Source organism: Heterocephalus glaber, unplaced genomic scaffold, assembly GCF_053883595.1.
Source record: "Heterocephalus glaber isolate CG9 unplaced genomic scaffold, H.glaber_assembly_v1.0 deba00000592, whole genome shotgun sequence".
Taxonomy (NCBI): domain Eukaryota; kingdom Metazoa; phylum Chordata; class Mammalia; order Rodentia; family Bathyergidae; genus Heterocephalus; species Heterocephalus glaber.
The window spans coordinates 16,245-36,277 of NW_028258150.1; the positions used below are offsets into that span (position 1 = coordinate 16,245).

The 20,033-nt window shown below is 40.7% G+C and overlaps 2 protein-coding genes across 2 annotated transcripts; one reads left to right on the forward strand and one right to left on the reverse strand.

The window, feature by feature from the left end:
* The first annotated feature begins 1,226 nt into the window (after positions 1–1,226).
* On the forward strand, positions 1,227–13,254 carry LOC101721136 (olfactory receptor 4A5-like). Its single transcript, XM_087204845.1, has 3 exons — positions 1,227–2,127; positions 4,236–4,291; positions 12,832–13,254. The coding sequence occupies exons 1-3, from the start codon at positions 1,227–1,229 to the stop codon at positions 13,252–13,254; spliced, it is 1,380 nt and encodes a 459-aa protein (XP_087060971.1).
* A 1,458-nt stretch (positions 13,255–14,712) lies between these two features.
* On the reverse strand, positions 14,713–16,306 carry LOC101721502 (uncharacterized). Its single transcript, XM_004852596.4, has 3 exons — positions 15,950–16,306; positions 15,256–15,355; positions 14,713–15,023 (listed from the first exon to the last, which is right to left on the reverse strand). Exons 1-3 carry the CDS (start codon positions 16,145–16,147, stop codon positions 14,734–14,736), a joined length of 588 nt encoding a protein of 195 aa, XP_004852653.1. The 5' UTR covers positions 16,148–16,306; the 3' UTR covers positions 14,713–14,733.
* Between the last annotated feature and the right edge of the window lie 3,727 nt (positions 16,307–20,033).

Here is a 20,033-nt window from a genome sequence, read left to right on the forward strand (position 1 = left end):
TTATGTAAATGTGAAAAAAGAGGAAAATGTCAAGAGATGAAAAGACTTATGGGCTGTACTGATAGTGTTGTACAAAGCACAATTGGGCACATTCTGAGATTGTCTAGTCCTTTCCCTTTGATTTTCAATGTGAAGACTGAAGCACTTATAATATCATTTAAAAAGTGACTCAAATCTATGCTCTCTCACACAAAGTGTGCACTTATGCCTTCAGGAGGCTGTTCTTTGAGTCTACATCGAGATGTTCTATTTCACAGCACTCTCAATAGTTAAACATTACATAAAATACTCTCTTACTGTTCTCTACATCTCTGTTTAGGTTTTCTTTTCATTGTCCCTCACTACCTATTTCACCAACGAGTTCTGAAAAAAACTAGTACTTGGTGCTAGTGCAGTAGCCAGTGACAGTCATGGGTCAGTTCAGGTTAGTTAAAAAATTCACTAAAATCAGGAGAGTGTATATAAACTTGTGAGGAATTTGGTACAAGCAAGGAGGAAATGAAAGGAATCAGAGCTCTCAAAAAGCAGGAAATGAGAATCATACAAACATTTTGCTACAAAGAGTAGTGTGCTGAGTAATTTTGTAATTTTTTTGTACAGTCCCAGTTAGGACTGTTAGTATGGAATGAGAGATTATAAATACTCACAGTCCTTTTGGATTTGCATGACAAAAGGCTCATATTGAAGTATCATGGTATTGACCTTCTAAGACAGATATCACTTTTGGTGTGGAACAGATTTTCTTGTAACATTATTCCCTACAAATCTATGAATGTGAAAGACTGAATCTATGTTAGTGAATATATTTAGTGTGCATTTCCACTGCTAGAGGGTAGGTTTCTTGAAATCAAAAGCCTTTCTTCTCTTTGTCCTTTCTGATTTCTGTGTCATACAGTAACATATTTGAAAGGAAGTGTGCAATGTGTGAATGACCATGATGCCTTCATCTTTCTCCTGTACAGATATCCACTGAAAAAGAACCTCTGATTTGTAAGCCTAACAAAATCCTTCAGGGACAATTAGAATTATCAGCAGGTCTAGTGGGCTATTTGGAAGAGGATCTCAGTTGATGCTTACACAGTGTTTACTGTGTGTTCACCGCTGTGGAAGATATGATAATGAAGATGCCCTCTGTGACACACTGTGCCATTTTCCTGTTCACAGTTTCATGACAGGTCCTGTTCTCCTGAGCATGCTTCTCTGAAGCAAGCCTTCTAGAAGACTGAATGGAGCACGGTAACAATGTCACAAAATTTGTCCTCCTGGGCCTCACTCAGGATCCCCGTGCACAAACAGCATTATTTGTCATGGTTTTACTCATCTACACTGTGACAATGCTGGGCAACCTGCTTATCCTGGTGACTGTCCTTGCCAGCCCTTCCTTGGGCTCCCCGATGTACTTCTTTCTTGCCAACCTTTCACTCCTAGATGCTGTGTATTCCACTGTCTTCTCACCCAAGTTTCTGATAGACCTGCTCAGTGATAGAAAGACCATTTCCTTCACAGCCTGTATGGCCCAGCTCCTTATAGGGCACTTATTTGCTGGTGCTGAGATCTTCCTTCTGGTGGCAATGGCCTATGACCGCTATGTGGCCATCTGTAAGCCTCTGCACTATTTGACCATCATGAACCAGCGGGTTTGCATCCTTTTTTTGGTTGTGTCCTGGGCTGGAGGTTTTACACACTCTCTGATTCAACTTGTGTTTGTGTATAATCTTCCCTTCTGTGGCTCCAATGTCATCGATCACTTTACCTGCGACATGTACCCATTGCTGGAGCTTGCATGCACTGACACTGAACTTATTGGCCTCTCTGTGGCCGCCAATGGTGGAGCCATGTGTACGGTGGTCTTCATCCTCCTCCTTATTTCCTATGGAATCATCCTAAACTCCCTTAAAACTCACAGTCAGGAAGGGAGACGCAAGGCCCTTTCTACCTGCAGCTCCCACATCACTGTGGTTGTCCTCTTTTTCATTCCGTGTATTGTCCTGTATGTTAGACCTGTCTCCAACTTTCCCTTTGATAAGTTCATAGCCATTTTTTATACCCTGGTTACTCCTATGTTAAATCCTTTAATATACACTTTGAGAAATTCAGAGATCAAAAATTCTATGGAAAAACTCTGGTGTAAGAATTTAACTATGGAGAGAAGCTGTTAGTCATTTTGATGTAAGAAACATGCAATAAATCCTAACAAACAATGATGCTGTCATCTCAGATGTTTAGGGCTGCCTCTCTTTATTTACACGAAACCACTAAAGAAGAAGTACAAGTTATCCTTTGTGTTGTAACTATAGTAGTAGAGTTTGTGGAGATGTGGCGAAAGCACCACTTTTTGTTCTTTTATGTGTGAAGATAAGGAGAAACCTCAACACAGTACACCTTCTAACTTGCTTTTTTCTGTTTAGATTAAAATAGGACTTTTTAAAAAACGGATGCTTTCTTTTTAAAGAAGAAAGAAGGTACTTTTGGAAATTTTCTGTGACCTACCTTCATGAGAAAGGAAGATGTCTAATGCTCATATAATTTCTGGATCTAAAGAAGTTTTCAACTTGTTATGTTCATTTTTTCATCACTATAGCAGATTTGTTAGCTGCCCTATGACCTTTGTTTTAGAATTACTTCTATTCCTCAGGTTCAAAATCTATGTGTTTTCAGTTCAGAGTTTTTGGATAGAAGGTGATATTGTGTTCAGCTAAAAGTATCATCAGTGGACAGGTTTTTTTAAAAATGAGATCCAGTTGACGAGGAAACCAGATTGAAGTTCTTTATTACAATTTGATGTTTTGTTTCAGAAAGCCATAAGGAACCAAGTTGGAATTGTAGTGTTTTGACAAGTACCCACTGTCATGGAACCATCACATTCAAAAGTTTTCAATGTTTATCACCCTAAAATATTTTCTTGCTACATACTGCTTTTGTAGTCAATTTGTCTCACTCCATTATGTCCTGGAAAATACTCATACATATCTGTCCTAATTTTGCCTTTCCCAAATTATTGCTTTAATAAATATGAGCCACACAGTATTTAGCCCTTTGAATCTGGCTTCTTTCTTATAATGCATTTGAGGTCTTTGAGTATTCCTATAGATATCAACAGATAATTTATTTTTACTGATGTATACTGCTCCTGTTTACAAACATATCATAGTTCGTTTAACCTTTTTTTTTTCTTGGTACTGGGGACTGAATTCAGGACCTTGTGCTTCTGAGATAGGTACAGTGCCTCTGAGCTAAATCCCTGGCCCCTCTAGTTTTGTTTTTTGAGAAACCTCCTTACTGACTTCTATAGTCACTGTACAAATTTAGAGTTCCAACAAGAGAGCACAAGTCTGTCTTTTCTCTTCATCCTCTCTGACATTTTTTAGAAGAAAATATTTTTATTAAAATCTCAATCATTTTAAAAGCAAACTTTTGTAGATATGAAAGGAAATGGCTGAAAAGGATTTATTTTTTTTCCTTAAATTCTTTTATTGGTACATTGTAGGTATACAACACAATTACATTTCTCATTGGGAACTGTACCTTTACATGATGCATCTTGGTTCTTATTTTTTCCCCATTCCTAGCCCTCCCTTCACCCCCTCCACCCTTCCCTATTTACAAAGAGTTTATTTCCATTTTTTCCATTTCTCATCATTTTTCCTTTCCCTTCTTTCCTTTCCCCTGCCCCTCCCACTACCCCTACCCCTTTGGGCCTTTTCTTCCTATTTTGCATTATCGATTATTCATTCTAATCATTGGTACATTTTAGGTATACAATATAATGACATTGACATTATTTATCTTGGTCTGTTCCATAATAGCCATCCTAACAGATGTGAGGTGATATATTGAAGGTCTTTTGATTTGCATTTTTCTGATGATTAGTCAAATTGAGAATGATTGCATGTACCTAACAGTCATTTTTGTTTTCATTTGAAAACGTCTATTGATATACTTTCTTCACTTTTTCTTTTTCATAGTTTTCTTCCTTTCTTGATATTGTTTTATAATTTTCTGATTTTTTTTGACTTTCACTTTTTACCAGATACATGAAACACTGGAAAGGTGTACAGAGAGGAAAGCTTACTGTAATAAAAGATGACATTCTAAAAAAGAAAAAAGATGTCACAAAAATAACCAGATTTTACACAAAAGAAATGAGAAAAAGAATAAATCAGCTCCAAGTTAGCAGAGAGAAGGAACTAACACAGATAACCACAGTGACAAATTGAGTACTTCATACACAAAAGCAGAAAAAAAATCAAGAGAACAAAAAGTTGATCTTTTAAGAGGACAAAACAAAAGTGTCAGGTCCTTAACTAATTTTATTTTTTTTCTTTGTTTACATTTATCATTGGGTGTTTGTACCTATATATGATGTATCTTGGTTCTTAATTTTTTCCCCATTACCTGTGCACCCTTCACACCCACCACCCTTCCCTATTTACATAGACTTGTTCCATTTCTTTCTTTTCTCATAATTTTTCCTTTCCCTTCTTTCTTTTCCCCTTCCCCTCCCACCACCCCTACCCCTTTGGATCATTTCTTCCTATTTCAAATTATCAATTATTCATTTTAATCATTATAATCCTTATTTACATTTTCAGTTTGTCACACCAGAGAAACTATTCACTATTTACACGTGTGTGTACTATTTATTTCACTTAAGTGTATGCCCTCAATATGCATCCATTTAGCTATAAATGCCTCTAGTTTCCAGTTCTTTATGGCGGAGAAGTACTCCATTTTATAAAAAAAAAAAAAAAACACTTACTTATCCAGTTTCCAATTAAAGGGCACTTTGGCTGTTTCCAAGCTTTAGCTATTACAAACTCTGCCTATAAACATGTGTGCACATATATTGCTGTGGTATGATTGTTTTAAATCTTTTAGGAAGATACCCAGCAGGGGAATAGCTGGGTCAAATGGGACCTCTAGTCCTATTTCTTTGAGGAATCTCCATACTGATTACCACAGTAGTTGGACCAGTCTGCACTCCCATCAACAATGGAGAAGGGTTCCTTTCTCCCCACAACCCCGTCAGCATTTGTTATTGGTTGGTTTCTTGATAGCAGCCATTCTTTCTGGGGTGAGGTGGAATCTCAGTGTTGTTTTCATCTGCATCTCTCGAATGACCAGTGATGTTGAACATTTTTTCATATGTTTATTTGCTGCTTTTACTTCTTTGTCTGAGAAATGTCTGTTCATTTCAGATGCCCATTTTCTTTAGTTCTTTTATTGGTACATTTTAGGTATACAACTTGTTTACATTTGTCATTGGGTGTTTGTACCTGTACATGATGAATCTTGGTTCTCATTTTTTTCCCCATTACCTGTGGACCCTTCACTCCTCCATCCTTCCCTATTTAGATAGACATCATTTCCATTTTTTTCTTTTATCATAGTTTTTCCTTTCCCTCTTTTCCTTTCCCATTCCCCTCCCTTCACCCCTTCATCTTTGGACCTTTGTTCCTATTTCAAATTATCAATTATTCATTTTAATCATTTTAACCATTGTTTTCACTATCAGTTTCTCACGCTAGGGAAACTATTTGGTGTTTACACATGTGTGTACTATTTGTTTCACTTAAGAGTATGGCCTCAATATGCATCCATTTAGCTATAAATGTCTCTAGTTTTTCTTTCTTTATGGCTGAATAGTACTCCATTTTATAAAATAAAACCACATTTTGTTTATCAGATACCCATTTTTGAATTGGGTCTTTGAATTTGGGGGATCTGATTTTTTTCAGTTCTTTATATATTCTAGACAGTAGACCTTAGTCTGAGGTACAGCTGCTAAAAATTTTTCCCACCTTGTAGGTTGTCTCTTAGTTCTGTTGGTGGTTTCTCTTGCAGTACAGAAGCTTTTTAATAAGATGAGATCCCAGTTGCTGGTTTTTTGTGCTAGTTTCTGATATACTGAGGTTTTGTTCATAAAGTCTTTCCCTATGTCAATGTCTTCAAGAGTTCTATCTAACTTATTTTCCAGCAAGTTTAGTGTTTCAGTTTTTATATTTAGATTTTTAATCCACTTTGATCTTAGTTTAGTGCATGGTGATAGATATGGGTCTAGTTGTTATCTTTGGCAGGTTGAAATCCAGTCTTTCCTACACCATTTATTAAACAGGCTATCTTTCCTCCAGTGGGAGTGGTTGGCTCCTTTGTCAAAGATGAGGTGGCTGAGTATGTCTGGAGTTGTTTCTGCATCTTCTAATCTATTCCACTGATCCTCAGGTCTGTTTCTTTGCCAGTACCCTGATGTTTTTATCACAGTAGCTTTGTAGTATAGTTTCAAGTTTGGGATTGTGATACCCCCTGCCATGTCTCTGTTGCCTAGAATTTCTTTTGCTATCCTGGTCTGTTCTGGTACCAAATGAATTTCTGGATGGTTTTCTCAAGTTCTGAGAAGTATATTATTGGAATTTCAATCAGCATTGCATTAAATCTATATAACAGTTTTGGAAGTATGGCCATTTTCAGTATATTGGTTCTTCCTACCCAGGAGCAAGGGATGTCTTTCCATTTTCTTATATTGCCTCTGATCTCCTTTTTCACAGTGCTGTAGTTTTCACTGTAGAGGTCTTTTGCTTAGCTAATTTTAATACAGAAGAGAAAATTCAAATAAATAAAATGAGAACAAGAACACACAATACAATATAAACTTGAGAAATGATAAAGATCATAAGGGATTATTCTGCACAATTTTAGGCCCCAAATAGACATATATCCATTACATCCAAGAACTGGACATAGTACTGGAAACATAACACCTAAGAAGCCTGAATGCAGAGGAACCCGAACTCTTAAGCAGACCAATAAAACATAAGGCTGAGTCAGTAATCAAAAAACTCACAAGTAAGAAAAGCCAAGACCTAATTTTCTTCATTTTCTAGTTGTAAGTTCAGATGTCAACTGAAAAGGCACCTGCTAAACCATGCACTCACCAAATTCACCTGTGTTACAGGTCATTTTTTTAAAATATATTTTTAATAGTGCTCATTGGTTATACAAAACTTTGGACTTCAATATATTTTCATAGATCCTTAGAATATATTTTGATCCTATTCATCTCTTGTAGTAGCCTCCCTTCCAGATATTGGTCATGATTTTAATGAGAATTTTTGTTTATTTCATTTGTTTGCAGATTTGATTTTCCTTTTTGGTGATTTGGCCTTGTTATTCATTGATGATATCTTCCCCAGAGGATAAGTTCTTGTAAATCTTTTTCTATGTAGTTATTATCCTCACAGTGTCTCTGGAGGGGCATAGTCTACCATCAGAAGGATGCTTACAGTCCCAATGAATTTAATTAATGGAAAATTCATCCCTGGAGATGTGATAAGTGAAGGACTGAGCAATATGTTCAGTGTTTTAAATGTTGATTAATTGTCCACAGACTTTTGCCCTTACCCTTTAGAATGTTCAGCTATATCAATATTCACTGTTTTCCTAGGAATTGAAATGATAGTCTTAAAGCAGGATAAGATAGGGATGAAAAATTTCTCTATCTTTTCGTTCACCCTAAATTCCAATATCCAGGATGAAGCTAGACCAGTACATCTGACTGTGAATCAAAATATTTTAAAGTCTATTTAATTCTTTCACTTTTATTCCTATAAAATACAAATTGCAAATATGTGTCTTAACAATTTGTGATGCTCTATCACAAATATTAGTTTTTTAACATCAAAATGCTCATTTAGTGTTTGGTTTTAGGAGAAATTTTGCCAATAGTGATTTTAGGTGTCTTTGATTATAATCAAGATTCAGATTCATGAGTTTTCAGGACATTCTTGATATTAACTTTAAAAAGTGAAGCAATTTTCTGCAAGCTTGAAGAATCAGACTTTTAATACACGCAATGGAGAGAATAAGTCATATGGAGATGTTTCAAGGCACCATGATGGTGCATGTGTTGTTTTGCTGCCTGTATTTCCTGAGATGGCTTTGGTGTGTGAAGCCCTCACCTTTTAAGAGCACTGAACTCTACACTCCGCACTCAGGAGAGCCACCAAAATCAACAACTTGGACCAAATGACTGTGTCCTTATGCAGGTAACTGAGGAAGGGTGTTTACTTGTATGATTCTGTACTAGGTTTGACATTGTACTACTAGAGTACATGGGTGACATAGGAACTCATAATCTATTAAAAGTCCAACATAATTCTAATGATCAGTTATATATTAGGGAGTCCTATGTGATTGCTAAAATGTGTGTTCACTGATTCTAATCTTTAATAATCTTCTTGGATATTTTAATATAATAAAAATACAGAATGATATGAGCATCTTAAACCTCTGTGTTCTTACAAACTAATTTCCATTGTAACTAGTTGGAGAATATTTTAGTGTCCAGGTTTTGTTAATCTCTTGACAAGATCAACTGAGATGCTTTCTAAAAGTTCTCTAGAATGTTAAAAAATAAAGGATTGTTTAGCATCTGTAGAAGCTAAAGAATGATGTCAGAGAATGTAACATAATAATTGAGTGAGCCCGCTTTTAGTTTAATTCATGGAAATGTTGGCCAAAGTAAGGAGATTCGGACTGATCTCCGGCCTTAAAAAAGTGAAAGGGTCTGCAAAGTAAGAGCAGAGAATTGAGTTGAAGCATGTACGTGAAAAAGCTATGAGGGCAAAGGAAAGAACTTTTAAAACAGAGGTATGGATACACCATGTAAATATGCAGTCAGAATGGTGCAATGTAGGGAGGAGAACTGATGATGTGGAAAGTGGAGGACCAGTGATCTGAAGAGGGATGCAGAGATGAACCTGCAGGAACAGAAACATGGGCCAAGGTTGGGAAGAAAGAAAATCCATGCATTTGGGGGCAAATTGTAGAATTTATGATAGAGGTACTACAAAAGTAAACATATATTTAGAGAGTAACTGTCATGAATAAGATTATTTAAAGAAGTATCTGGGTTAGTGACTGTTGATCCAACTTATAATATAGTTGTTCTCCCTGGATATGAAGACTTCTTTGATTTCTTTCTTTTTTTTTTTTTGGTTAATTTTATTGGTACATTTTAGGTATACAATATAATGACATTCATCATTGGAAATTTGCACCTTTACATAATCTCTCTTGCTTCTTATTTTTCACCCATTACCCTGCCCTCCCTTTAACCCCTCCATCCCTACCTGTTCAAAAAGAATTTGTGGCCATATTTCCACCACTCCCAGGCCAGATGAAGGGGCTTCTGGGCCATTGTTCCACCGCTCCCAGCTCAAAAGAGGTGAGCCACATGGAGGCCAGAAGCCACCCTCAAAGAGAAATGAGAAGACATGTAAACAAGTCTCAAAACCAGGCTTAAAGATCACCTACAGCAACCCCAAAGGAAAATGAGATGGAACACTCTTATACTCAACCACCTGGACTCCCTGAACTGGTAACAAAAGAGAATGTGGAAAAAATGAAATCAGAAATAATTTCCCAGATAACAGCAGAGATTGTGCTCATACTACAAGACATGATTAATAAATTTAGAGAGGAGCTGAGGAACATCATGAAATCCCTACACAGGAAATAAATGGAGTCCATAAAACAGATGCAAACAGATTTGCATGAGATTAAAAACTCCATTGAAAGTCTACAGAGCAGAATGAACCAATGTGAGGACAGAATTTCAGATATAAAAGATAAGATTTCAATTAGTGACCAGTAAAAGAAAAATTGCTTCAAAATTGTAAGGGACCATGATAAATCAATCCAGCAGCTGCTAGACAATTCAAAGAAGAAAAATATAAGACTGATTAGAGTCAAGAAGAAACAGGACAGAGTGCACATAACATAAAAAAGACTCTTCACAGAAGTAATGGCAGAAAACTTCCCAAGCAGGGGGAAAGAACTTGACATACAGATAAGTGAGGCATATAGGACTCCAAATAGCCTTGATTAAACAAAAAAATCTACACATAGGCATATAATTGTTAAGATTCCAGAAACCCAACAGAAGAACAAAATTCTTCCAACAGTTAGAGAAAAGAAACAAATCACATACAAAGGAAAGCCCATCAAAATCACAGCAGACTTGTCAAAGCAAACCCTAAAGGCTAGAAGAGCTTGGAGTGATATATTTGAAGCCCTAAAAGAAAACAGCCTCCAACCCAGATTGATGTACCCTGCAAAACTATCTTTCAAAATTGATGGTGAAATAAGATTCTTTCATGACAAAGAGCACCTTAGGAACTTCATGAATACCAAACCAGTACTCCAAAACATTTAAGACAATATCCTATGAAAAGACATTGAGGATCACAACCCCAGGAAGCCCAGCAGAATTAATCCTTTGGGAGCAACAAGAAATTACATGCAAAGGGGGAGAATCTAACAAAAAAAAAGTCCTGACAATGATAAGTTAATACATATCTGCACTGGCTATTTATCATCTTCTTATGTCTACTTTTTAATTGGGTTGTCTACTAATAAGCTATAAGTGTTCTATATATATTCTGGTCTTAGGTTATATGTGTTATAAATGTGGTCATTTAAGGATTAATTTTCATTTTCTTAACGATGTCATTTAAAATTCTAAATTTTGATGGAATCTCATTTATCAATTTCTTTCTTTTATACATCATGTTTTGTGCATACTAGGAAATTCTTGCCTACCCTAAATTCAAGAACATTTTCCCTTATGCTTTCTTCTTAAAGTTTTATAGTTTTAGTCTTTCATATTTAGGTTCATACACCCTTTCAAGGTAAGTTTATATATGGAAATAAAAGGTTGAGGTTAATTTTTTACATACGAATACCTGGTGTTCTAGTGCCATTTGCTGAAAACATTCTTTTCCTCTGCTGTTGAAGTAAGTTTATGTTCTATAAAATGTTAATGTTAAATAATCTTTCAAAACTCAGTGGACCACATATTTTTGGTTCTATTTCTAGATTCTCTGTTTTATTCCATTGATCTATGTGTCTTTCCTTATGCCAACATTGTCTTGATTACTACAGCTTTAGAGGAAGTCTTAAAGTTAGGTAATGAGTGTCTTCCAATACTGTTTTTTTTTTTTTTACTTTTCTAGGCCCTTTGTACTCCTACATAACTTTTAAATTTCCAATTCTTCATTTATAGCAAGTATACATAAACCTGAATTTTTATATATACCTTATGTTTTCTAACTCTGCTAAATTCGAATACAAGTGTTAGGGGCTCCTAGAGATTTCTTAGTATTTTCTCTGTAGATGATCATTTCATCTACATATAAAGATCTTACTTCTACCTTGCCAATCATATACTAATTGCTTATTTTTATTGCCAGACTATTTTGGTTTGGGGTTATGTTCCAAAGTTTAATGGACAGATGAAGAGTGGGCATATTTGCCCTTGTTCCCCACCTTAGGGAGAAAGCATTGTATCTTTTCCATTCATGTAAGCTATTTTTGCTAGAAGTATGGAGTACATGGCTTATCTGTTGAGAAGGTTCTGTTTTACTTCTAGTCTCCTGATAGCTTTTACCATGAACAGCTGTAAATTTAGTCCCATACTTTTTCTGCAACTATTGACAGGATCATATGGCTTTTTCCTTTACTCTGATAAAATGTTACTTATAGGGGTGGATCTTCCAATGGTGAACCAACAGCGTCATCCCTATAATAAAACCACTTTCTACATACTGTCAGATCTGACTTCTAATAGTTTGTTTTGTTAAACAAATTTGTATCTATGTTTGTACTTTTTTATTCTATTATATTTATTCACTTTTGGTATTAGCACAATGCTGATTTCCTAAAATGAGGGGAGAAGTCTTCCTTTATTTTTTGCTGTAAATGTTTGATATAATTCATCAGTTAAAATGTATATGAGCCTGTTGTCATATGGGTAGGTTTTCAAGCTAGGAATATACTTTCTTTAATAGGTACTGTTCAAATTTTATATTTCCTCCAGAGTCAGTTTCATTAATTTGTCTTCCAAGGTACTTCTTAAAGTTGTCAAATTTATTTCAAGAAAGATTTTTGTAATATGCATTCTATATCCTTTGAAATTCTGGATCCATCCCAGGCTCCTAGAGCCAAGAAGGTGAGCCGGTCCCAGCACCGGGAAGGAAGCTCCCCGCCTCCATGCCAGGCTCCTAGGGCAGTGAAGCTCAGCTGGTCCCAGCACCCAGAAGGAAGCTCCCCAGCCTCCATTCCAGGCTCCTAGGGCAGTGGAGCTAAGATGCTCCCAGCACCCAGAAGGAATCTCCCTGGCTGCCATCCCAGGCTCCTAGGGCCAAGAAGGTGAGCTGGTCCCAGCACCCAGAGGGAAGCTCCCCAGCCTCCATCCCAGGCTCCTAGGGCAGTGAAGCTCAGCTGGTCCCAGCACCCAGAAGGAATCTCCCTGGCTGCCATCCCAGGCTCCTAGAGCCAAGAAGGTGAGCTTGTCCCAGCACCCAGAAGGAAGCTGGGACAGAAGCATCAGGGCCCTGAGCAGCGGACCAAGGCAGTGTGTGCAGAGTGAGGCCTCAGAAGGCTCGCTTGAGTCGGTGCTCACTTTCTGTGCCAGGTATTGGGAGTGTGGGCTCACTGTCTCCCCCAAGGCTGAGTGAGCTGCTTCTGTAGTTGTTGAGCAACCAGTGCCCAGCAAGCTCCCCATGTGTTTGGACCCGGCTGTGCACAGAGCAAAGGGCTCCGACATTTTGCATCGCTGTTGTCCCAAGCTTGGCCACAGAGATCCCAGCAGACGCGCTTTGCTTCCAAGGTTGCCACTTGGTTCCCCGGGCTCGCCTCACTTGCCACACCCCAGCTGGTAGCTAGAGGGCCACGTGGCCCTGAAGAGTTTCACTTCACTTCCCTCTGTTTTGGTTTTGCCATCAGGGCCTTATTTCCTCTTATTGCTTATAATTCATTGTGTTATTTCATCAGTGCATAGTGGTTACATTCATGATGAGGTCGGTACATTTAAAGAGTGGAATGCAAATCAGGCCCCACCTGGGGCTTTGTGGGGAAATCTGTAAACCATGGATTGCTCTCAAAGTCACTTCTATGGAGCACACAGTCCCTGTCCCCTGGCATTGCCAGCTCAAGGCCCTGTTATGTCTGGATGATCCTTTCTTTGTGGCCAGTGCAGTGGGCCGTGGGCCACAGGGTGAGGGCCCAGCAGCATCTGGCCAGGATGGGGTGCATGTCTGTGGTCAGGAAGGGATTCCAGGACAGTGTGGTGCAGTCAGTAGCTGCAGCTGTGCATGGACACCAGAAAGATGGTTCCTGCAGGTTTGCAGGTGCAGCTCTGACGTGGGGCTGTGTACACCTTGCAGCCTGGTGCAGGATTTGGGGCCCCAGGAGTGAGGTCACCCAGGGACAGACTCACCGTGCTCTCTGCCCAGCTCAGCATGTGGAGAGGAGGAAAGCCCTCAGGGACTGCACACACCAGGGCAGTGTGGGAGGGAGGTCAAGTCTCAGCCTGTAGTCACCCACCCAGAATGATGTCACTCACCTGGCATGAGGCAGAGACTCACTGGCCTCTCAGGGAGCAGCACCCCCTCTGGTGGAGCCCATAGCCCTAGCCAGAGATGCTGACCTGACCCAAGCATTAATGGTGGCCACCCAGCCATCGGGATCCATTCGTTTTTCAGAGCCGCTCAGTGAAGCCAGGTGAGGTGGTGCAGCTCTGCTACCCAGCACTCTGGGGGGCCCAGTCTGGGTGACGGCAACTTAATGAGAAGACTCTGAAAATCACTGTCACATATTAAATGGGCTGCTGATGTGGCTCAGTGAGAAGGTCCTGAATTTAATCCCCAGTACTGAAAATAAGTTTTACTGATTTGTAAAGACCTCAGTCCATGGGCAGGGCTGGGCCATACACCCCCAGGAACCTCCAGCCTCTGCTGTCCAGGATGCTCTGTGGTTTCATATTTTAAAAGTAAAATTTAATAGAGATGGAGAGAATGTTCGTCCATCTCCAAGTAGACAGGCTGGGGCTGTGCTGTCCTGTCCCTCTGCCCTCTGAGCAGAGACAGACAGCAGCCAGATCAGACTGTCCCCGGGTGAGCCCAAAGACCTGTGGAGCTGATGTCCAGGAGGTCACCTGAAGCTCGGCCAGGATGGCGTGCTCTGCCCTGCAGACTCCGCAGAAGGAGCCCATCACTGGCCCCGCTCCTGTGACTGTGACCAGAGTCTCTGCTGCCAGGCTTCCACCCTAAAAAGGAGCATTGATGACACAGACACTGGGGACCCTGGAACCAGGAGGGCAGAGGCTGCTGAACCAACTGTGTCACTGGGGCCCTGAATGTGTGGGGTTGAGCTTGACAGGCCAGGTCCCCAAGCACATAATGAGATGGTAGGAGAGCTGAGGCCTGGTGCATCCCCTCCCAGCAGGGAAGACACAGCCTGAACCCTGAGATGCAGACAGGGAGGGGATGCCTAGGGGAGGCCATGGCCCAGTGGGTTTCCTGCTATGGTGCCCTTCGCCTGTCCTTCATTCAGACTGCACACATTATCTTACTGTGATAAATACATCCTGTCTGGCAACACAACCTGGATTACCTACTGAAGAAGCCAATGAAAAATGGCTGGGATCTTTCTAGGGTTTCCCCTTCTGCATAGTGCAAGATTCATCAGCCCCTCTCACGACCGTGTGGCCAAAGGCAAGTCCAACTCACTGGTGTGAACCCTGCAGGCCAGGTGCCCTTGGGGACATGAGAAGAGCAGTGGCCAGGGGCGTAGGCAGGAGCCATCAAGCACAGTGCTCTGCGGATGGGTGCACATGGGAGAAGGCACTTCAGGCCACCACGCTGACCCTTTTAAACACTAAAAGTTTAAGTTTTATTAAAAGCTAGTTCTATTATTTATATAAATCCAAGGAATAAGGGCAAGTGTAAATACCAAAACAAGAGCCAGCATGAGTGAGGGGAACAGTGGGAAGGGGCCAGGACCTGGCCCCAGGCAGAGCTCAGGAGGTGACATCGACCACCGTGCAACCACCGGGTGCCCCAGCACTGCAGCAGGTGAAGGGGCTTCCACAGACTCTGGCTGTGGTCCCAGCACTGGGCAGGAAGCTGCAGGTGGAGCTGGCTCGGGCTCCACACATGGGACTTCAGCTGGGGCTGGACCTGGTCCTGCAGTTCCAAGAGAAGAAAGTCACCAACTGTCCATGTTCCCTCCCAGGGCAAAACCTCCCCACTGCCCATCAGACAGCTCTGCACACAAAACCTCCCCAGGAAGTCCTACCAGACCGTGATGGCTGAGGTGTCAGTGATCCCAGGTCACCCCAGCACCCGGAAGCTGTCTCTGTGTCTAAAGGCCCATCCCTCCCCTCATGCCCACAGGCCCACACCCCATCCTCCTCACCCGTGGGCTGTGCCTCAGTGGGCTCAGCTTGCTCCAGTTGGGCGAGGAGTTCAGCTGGTGGATTCTCCTGGAAGTGTAGCTCCACCAAGAAGTGGAGGACCTGGAAAGGCAGGTAGGAGGCAGAGTAAGAGAACATGCGGAGATGGACAAGTAGGCCTCCTGCCAGGCTGCGTGTGCTCCAGAAAAAGTCAGGCCCACTTCCTGGTCCTGAGAGGCTGCCCGGCTGTGCTCACTGCCACCTTTGCAGGTGGCATAGCCCCTGTGGGTACCATATGGGCCCTGGCCAGGAGTTGCCCTGAGGTGACACGGCAGAATAAAGCTGTGACAGGATGGAAGTGACACAGTGTCCTGTGTGCAGCTCTGTGGGGACAGTGCCCGGCAGCTGGCAGCAAGCACAAGGCTCTGCCTGACCCGTTTGTGCTGTTTCTGCCCCGGGTAACCTTGTGCTCCTGAAACACAAACAGCTCTGTCTCAAGCTTCTACCCCAGAGGACAGGAGAAGGCCCTGCAGGCTGTGGATCATCACTGGGCACGGCCCTTCTCCTCCTCTCAGCCCAGTCCTGGGGGCACAGGCCAGGGCCCCAGGCTCACAGCCTCCCACACCTGCCCCTGCCCAGGAGGAGCCTCCCTCATGACCTTTTCCCCCACCCTCCTCAAAGTGAGGAAGCTGGGTGGGAGTTACACAAGGGACTCACAATGGTGGCCGGGCCTAACTGGACCTGTCCTGGACTCGGTGGCCCTGAGTGTCCGGAGTCCAGGTCCAGGGAGATCTTCCCTGGGCTCCCGCTCATCTCAGGTCCCCAGGTCTCTGGGTCTGGTGAGACCTGCCCTGTGCTGCTCCTGAAGGCCAGGCAGTTCCTGGTGAGTGGCCTGAAGCATGGGGACTTAGCCATCCATCCTCTCACTCATGCCCAAGTGCTTTCCCTGTGTGGGGTCCTGTTGCTGCAGTCTCAAGGCCTGGGAAAGCAGCACAGCATGATCACTGCTGACTCTCTCCAGCCAAGTGAGTGTTAGGCAGCTGTCGCTGGACTGTGGTGCCCATTGACTCCAGGGTTCCGAGTTCTGTTTCTACTTGTTACCAAGGAAGTGAGGTCAAAGTGCTAGGGTCATAAGCCAAACTGCCCCCTCTGATGAGAAGATCCCGAGGTCCCTTCCTTTTGTAGTGGAACACATCTATCTGTGTGCTCCTTAGAAATAGCAATGAGAAACCAGAAAAACTGCCTGTGATGTTAGAGTTTGATGAATCAGAAGTTTTAATTTGGCAAATGTGTAGATGCTTAAGATGCAGCAGGCACAGGGAGAAGTGTGCTTTCCCATCCAAAGGGTCCATTCTCTCTCAAGACAGTGCTCATGTCAGCACTTAGAGATCTGATGGATTTGAGGATGATTTTCTTTCCTGGGTTGACTTCAATTGCCTTTCAATTCCAATAGGGACTATGGAGATGACCCCAAAATGTCCAATACAATTTTCTTTAAAGGATACAAAAGTTTCAGCTGATAACCCCTGGGTGGCCAGGAGTGGAGGATTCACAGCAGGTCGTAACTTTCAAGTGCCCATGGATAGCTACTTAAGCACAGATACGGAACTCAACACAAAGTGCAGTATGCAGTGCAGAGACAGTGTGAGGGGACAGCAGCCTTTGTGAAACCTCCCACCCAGCGGAGGTGCAGAACACTTTCATGCATCACTTGGGAAAGTCTCTTGTGGCGCTGCTATCCCCTCCTGTCCCCTCATCCCAAGCTGACCATGTGCTTTGTGTCCCTGGTGGAGTAGAGAGGGTGAAGCTGGAACCATTCAGTATAAACGTTTCTGGCAGGTCTTCTTCAAGCAGTAACACCAGGCTGGGATCCCTGCTCTGCCTCAGTGGTGGCACCGTCATGGGGGTGGAGCACAGCTGTCCTGCATCCTCTGCTGATGGCCATTCCTTCGGATCCCAGATTGACCAATGAGCAGTTCCCACCAGCATCACTCAGGCAGGTGTCTTTTCAACCATGGATTCTTCTTCCAGGAGACACACTTGCATGTCTGTTTATTTGCTTTATATCACTATTTTTTGCCTACTTTTTTATTTACAACATTTCATTCCCCTTTGATGTTTCTAATGAAATCTAATAATAAATTCGGGTTATTATCTTAAAAAAAAAAGAATTTCTGTAAAATCTGTGGTAAGGTAGTCTAAATCTTGATATGGTAATTTTTAAAATGTATAATTGATATTTTGTAATAGGAAGAAAAGGTCTAAAGGAGTAGGGGAAGTGGGAGGGGTAGAGGAAAGAAAGAAGGGAAAAGAAAAAATATGAGAAAAGAAAAAAAATGGAAACAAAGTCATGCAAATAGGGAAGGGTGGAGGGGGTAAAGGGGGGGAAGGGAAAAAAAATAATAACCAAGATACATCATGTAAAGGTACAAGACCACAATGATGACTATAACTGTATTTTATACCTAAAATATACCATTAAAGGTAATGGAAAAAAAAGAAGCAAAATCCATTGATATGCTGCATACAAGAAACACACAATTCAAAAAGAAACTCATAGACTGAAAGTTAAAGGGTGGAAAACAATATTCCATATGATGGGTACCCAACAAAAAGAAGGAGTAGCTATCTTCTTCGCAGATCAGGATTTCAAACCAACACTGATTGAGACAAAGAAGAACACTACAGCCTTATAAAGGGAAAAATCCAATAGGAAGAGATGACAATCATAAATATCTATGCACCAAACACTAGTGTGCACAACTATATAAAACAAATACTAACAGACATGAAAAGTCATACATGCACTAATGGAATAGTAGTGGAGGACCTCAATATCCCACTGTAAAAAATAGACAGATCAACTAGACAAAAAATAAGTAATGAAATACTAGAACTCAATCGAACTCTTGAACAAATGAACTTAACAGATGTTTACAGACTCTTCCACCCCACAAAATCAGAATACACATTCTTCTCAGCTGCACATGGGTCATTCTCCAAAATCGACCACATGCTTGTTGCCAAAACATATTTAAATAAGGGCAACGGAATTGAAGTTATTCTCTGTATATTATCAGACCATAGTCTGATGAAATTGGAGATCAATAGGAAAAGAAACTGCAAAAATTTCATAAACACATGGAAATTGAACAACACACTTCTGAATAATGAATGAATCACAGAGAAATTGAAGAAGAAATCAGACAGTTCCTACAATAAAATGACAATGCCAGTACTACATATTGGAATCCATGAGGCACAACAAAAACAGTCTTACGAGGGAAATTCACAGCAGTAAACACTCACATTAGGAAAACAGAGGGAGCTTAATTACACAACCTGATGCTGAACCTCAAGCTTCTAGAAAAAGAAGAGCAGGACAAACCCAAAGCTCATACAATTATAAAGATCAGAGCAGAAATCAATTCAATGGAGACTAAGAGAATAATACAAAAAATCAATGAAGCCAAGAGTTCGTTCTTCAAAAGAATAAAAAAAAATGACAAAACTTTAGCCAAGCTTATCAGAAAAAGAAAAGAAAAGGCCCAAATCCATGCGATTAGGAAGGAAAAGTATTAAATTACAATGGATCTAGCAGAGATCCAGAGGATCATCAATATCTACTTCCAGAACCTATACGCCAATAAGATGGAAAATACAAAAGAAATGGACAGATTCTTAGACACATATGAATTACCAAAGTTGAACGAAGAAGACCTAAAAATTTTAACAACCCAATATCAATCAGTGAAATTGAAAATGTAATTAAAAACTTAACAACTAAGAAAAGCCCAGATCTGGATGGTTCACTGCTGAAATGTACAAGACATTGAGAGATGAGCTACTGCCACTACTGTTTAAACTCTTCAATGAAATTGAAAGGAAACAATACTCTCAAATACATTCCTGGAAGCAAGCATCACCTTGTTCACTAAAGGAGGGAATGTTCCAACCAAAAAAGAGAACTGTAGGTCAATCTCACTAAAGAACATAGATACAAAAATCCTTAATAAGATAATGCCAAATATAATGCAGAAGATCATCAAGAAGTTCATACACCCTGACCAAGTGGGATTCATCCCAGGGATGCATGGATGGTTCAACATATGCAAATCAATCAATGTAATACACTATATCAATACAGCCAAGGACAATAGCCATATGATTATCTCCATAGATGCAGAAAAAGCACTTGAAAAAATTCAAATGCATTTATGATAAAAAAAAACCTACAGAAAATTAGAATAGACAATCACTATCTAAATCTGATAAAAACCATCTATTAAAAACCAGCAGCCAATATGATACTAAACGGTCATAACCTGAAATCCTTTACACTAAAATCAGGAACAAGACAAGGATGTCCACTATCACCATTCCTGTTCAATATACTTTTGGAAATATTAGCCACTGCAATTAGACAAGAGAAAGAAATAAAAGGAATAATGAAAGGTTATGAAGAAGTCAAATTGTCATTATTTGCAGATGACATGATACTCTATATAGAAGATGCCAAGAATGCCACCGAAAGTCTTCTAGACTTAATAACCAAATTCAGTAAAGTAGCTGGATACAAGATCAATACACAAAAATCAATAGCTTTCATTTACACAAACAACAGACTCACTGAGACAGAAATAGGGCAAACAATTCCTTTCACAATAGCGTCTGAAAAACTGAAGTACCAGGGAATCAACCTAACAAGAAATCAAAGACCTCTTCTCTGAAAATTATAACACTCTGAAAAGAGAGACTGAAGATGATATCAGAAAATGGAAAGACATCCCCTGCCCCTGGG

Excerpts from the sequence above, each read along its gene's own strand:
- LOC101721136 (XM_087204845.1), top strand. The coding sequence starts at position 1,227 with ATGGAGCACGGTAACAATGTCACAAAATTTGTCCTCCTGGGCCTCACT. Across the intron at positions 2,128-4,235 it reads TTCTATGGAAAAACTCTGGT|CAGAAAAAAAATCAAGAGAA; the intron begins GTAAGAATTTAA and ends CATACACAAAAG. Across the intron at positions 4,292-12,831 it reads TAAGAGGACAAAACAAAAGT|TGCATAGTGGTTACATTCAT; the intron begins GTCAGGTCCTTA and ends TTATTTCATCAG.
- LOC101721502 (XM_004852596.4), bottom strand. The coding sequence starts at position 16,147 with ATGGCTAAGTCCCCATGCTTCAGGCCACTCACCAGGAACTGCCTGGCC. Across the intron at positions 15,356-15,949 it reads AGTTAGGCCCGGCCACCATT|GTCCTCCACTTCTTGGTGGA; the intron begins GTGAGTCCCTTG and ends CTGCCTTTCCAG. Across the intron at positions 15,024-15,255 it reads CACTGAGGCACAGCCCACGG|GACCAGGTCCAGCCCCAGCT; the intron begins GTGAGGAGGATG and ends TTGGAACTGCAG.